Source organism: Perkinsus marinus (genome assembly GCF_000006405.1).
Source record: "Perkinsus marinus ATCC 50983 genomic scaffold scf_1104296936832, whole genome shotgun sequence".
NCBI lineage: Eukaryota > Perkinsozoa > Perkinsida > Perkinsidae > Perkinsus > Perkinsus marinus.
In genome coordinates this window covers 1-1,710 of record NW_003214043.1, presented here as the reverse complement: position 1 = coordinate 1,710, position 1,710 = coordinate 1, and the positions used below count along the sequence as shown (strand labels likewise).

The 1,710-nt window shown below is 44.6% G+C and overlaps 2 protein-coding genes across 2 annotated transcripts; both read left to right on the top strand.

Annotated features, from left to right (window-relative positions):
- Positions 1 to 73: 73 nt before the first annotated feature.
- Pmar_PMAR001591 (conserved hypothetical protein) lies at positions 74 to 747 on the top strand (the record flags this gene model as incomplete). The annotated part of the gene is made up of 2 exons (XM_002783654.1): positions 74 to 237; positions 585 to 747. The coding sequence occupies 2 exons, from the start codon at positions 74 to 76 to the stop codon at positions 745 to 747; spliced, it is 327 nt and encodes a 108-aa protein (XP_002783700.1).
- A 620-nt stretch (positions 748 to 1,367) lies between these two features.
- Positions 1,368 to 1,601, top strand: Pmar_PMAR001590 (hypothetical protein; the record flags this gene model as incomplete). The annotated part of the gene is made up of 2 exons (XM_002783653.1): positions 1,368 to 1,426; positions 1,469 to 1,601. 2 exons carry the CDS (start codon positions 1,368 to 1,370, stop codon positions 1,599 to 1,601), a joined length of 192 nt encoding a protein of 63 aa, XP_002783699.1.
- Positions 1,602 to 1,710: the final 109 nt, after the last annotated feature.

The window sequence follows — 1,710 nt, the reverse complement described above, 5'->3', positions numbered from 1 at the left end:
TAGTAGTAGCTGTCCATGAGTCCAGCTTTTAGTATGTTTCCTCAGGGGTACGGAGATTGTCTCTCCACATGGTATGCCTGTGGACCTACTAGACCGGCTTGTTATCATTCGTACCCTCCCCTACTCAGTCGATGAGATCATCCAGATAGTCGCTATCAGAGCCCAGACGGAAGGCCTTATTGTGGGAGAGGAAGCTATGGAGCTTCTTGGGAAGGTTGGCCATGTCACCAGTCTAAGGTGAGATCCAATAAACATCTGTATGCTGCACGTGGGCTATTGAAATATGTGAGAAAAATCTCGCCTTCTATTTGGCTAAACGGATGTAGAATCGAGACAAATATGCACAGAAATTCTGAGGAAATTTTTGGAAATTCTCGGGAATTTCCAAAATGCAGTGAGTAAACTTCTGGGCTCAACTGAGGAAATCAAAAACGTATTCTAACACTGCTGATTATTATACTGTTTAATGCAGTATCTCACAAAAAGGATTAGTCGGGGTATTATCCATGATCTAGCAAAGGAGCTACTCGATCTTGTTCTTCTTAGCTATAGTATTGTAATCACCAGTGGGCTTATTGTTGCAGGTACTGTCTACAGTTGTTGGCTCCAGCAGCAGTAGTAGCAGCGACATATGGTAGGGAGAATAGGGTAGAGAAGAGCGACATAGAGGAGATTGATGGATTGTTCTTTGATGCTAAGAGTAGTGCTAGGATGCTTATAGAGCATAAGGATAAGTACATATCATAGCCTCACTTTACCCTACACGTATTAGTAACAGTAGACTTATTATGAGTGTTATCCATGATAAAAGGTATTGTGTTGGGAGGCAGCCAGCAGCCAGTGAATCTACTCGAGGCAGTACCTGGCATGCTCAAATGGAATACTCTTACTCTGCGAAAGGTGTTATGCCCTGGTCTACGTTGTAACGATTGGCATCTTTCAAGACGTGAAATGTGGCCTCCGATTGTGGGAATCTAGGATCATTTCAGGTGGGCAGTATTGTCCGCCTTTTTGCATAACCCAGTATCTGAGTATATATCTATTGTGTATGGATTTCCTTGCCAGTGGGCTCTGAGTATTACGTATAACGGTGTTGAGGTGAGCAGCTCTTTAACATGCATGCCAGTTGTCCAATGATCCATCTAGGGTGTAGATCACTGTCCTAGTGGCTTGGAGTTTGATGTAGTAGTGGGATACTTTACCGAAAGGGAAGTGGCGTGATCATTGGAGTCACGGAAATGTCGAGGCTATTCTGCTGGCTCTGTTTGGTCGAGTTGAGGTTAGAGTAGTAGAGTAGTGTTCGAGTGTATGAGACATAAGGATGATGATGCAGTGACGATCTCGTTGTTGTTGTTTTTTCTATTACTATGGCCACGTTCATTGCTGAGCGACAGTTTGCTAAACAACAGCATGTTGGGGATATGAGGTACTGATAGCAAAGATTGGTTCCTCGTACTATTGTTGGTAGTGTCGCTGGGGTGGTTGAGCAACAAAAGGATGATGAGATCGATGATTTGATGCAGTATATGGGGTACTCGGATAACGGCCCAGCTAAGGGCATCCAGACGGGTACGCTGGTGGATCCACTGCCAATCCGCTGATGTAAAGCGTCCATACAGGTACTACCATTATGGCCATGAAATTTAAGGATGGAGTGGTATTGGGAGCGGACTCTAGGACTAGCACTGGTAGTACTGGGAGAGTTGGAGG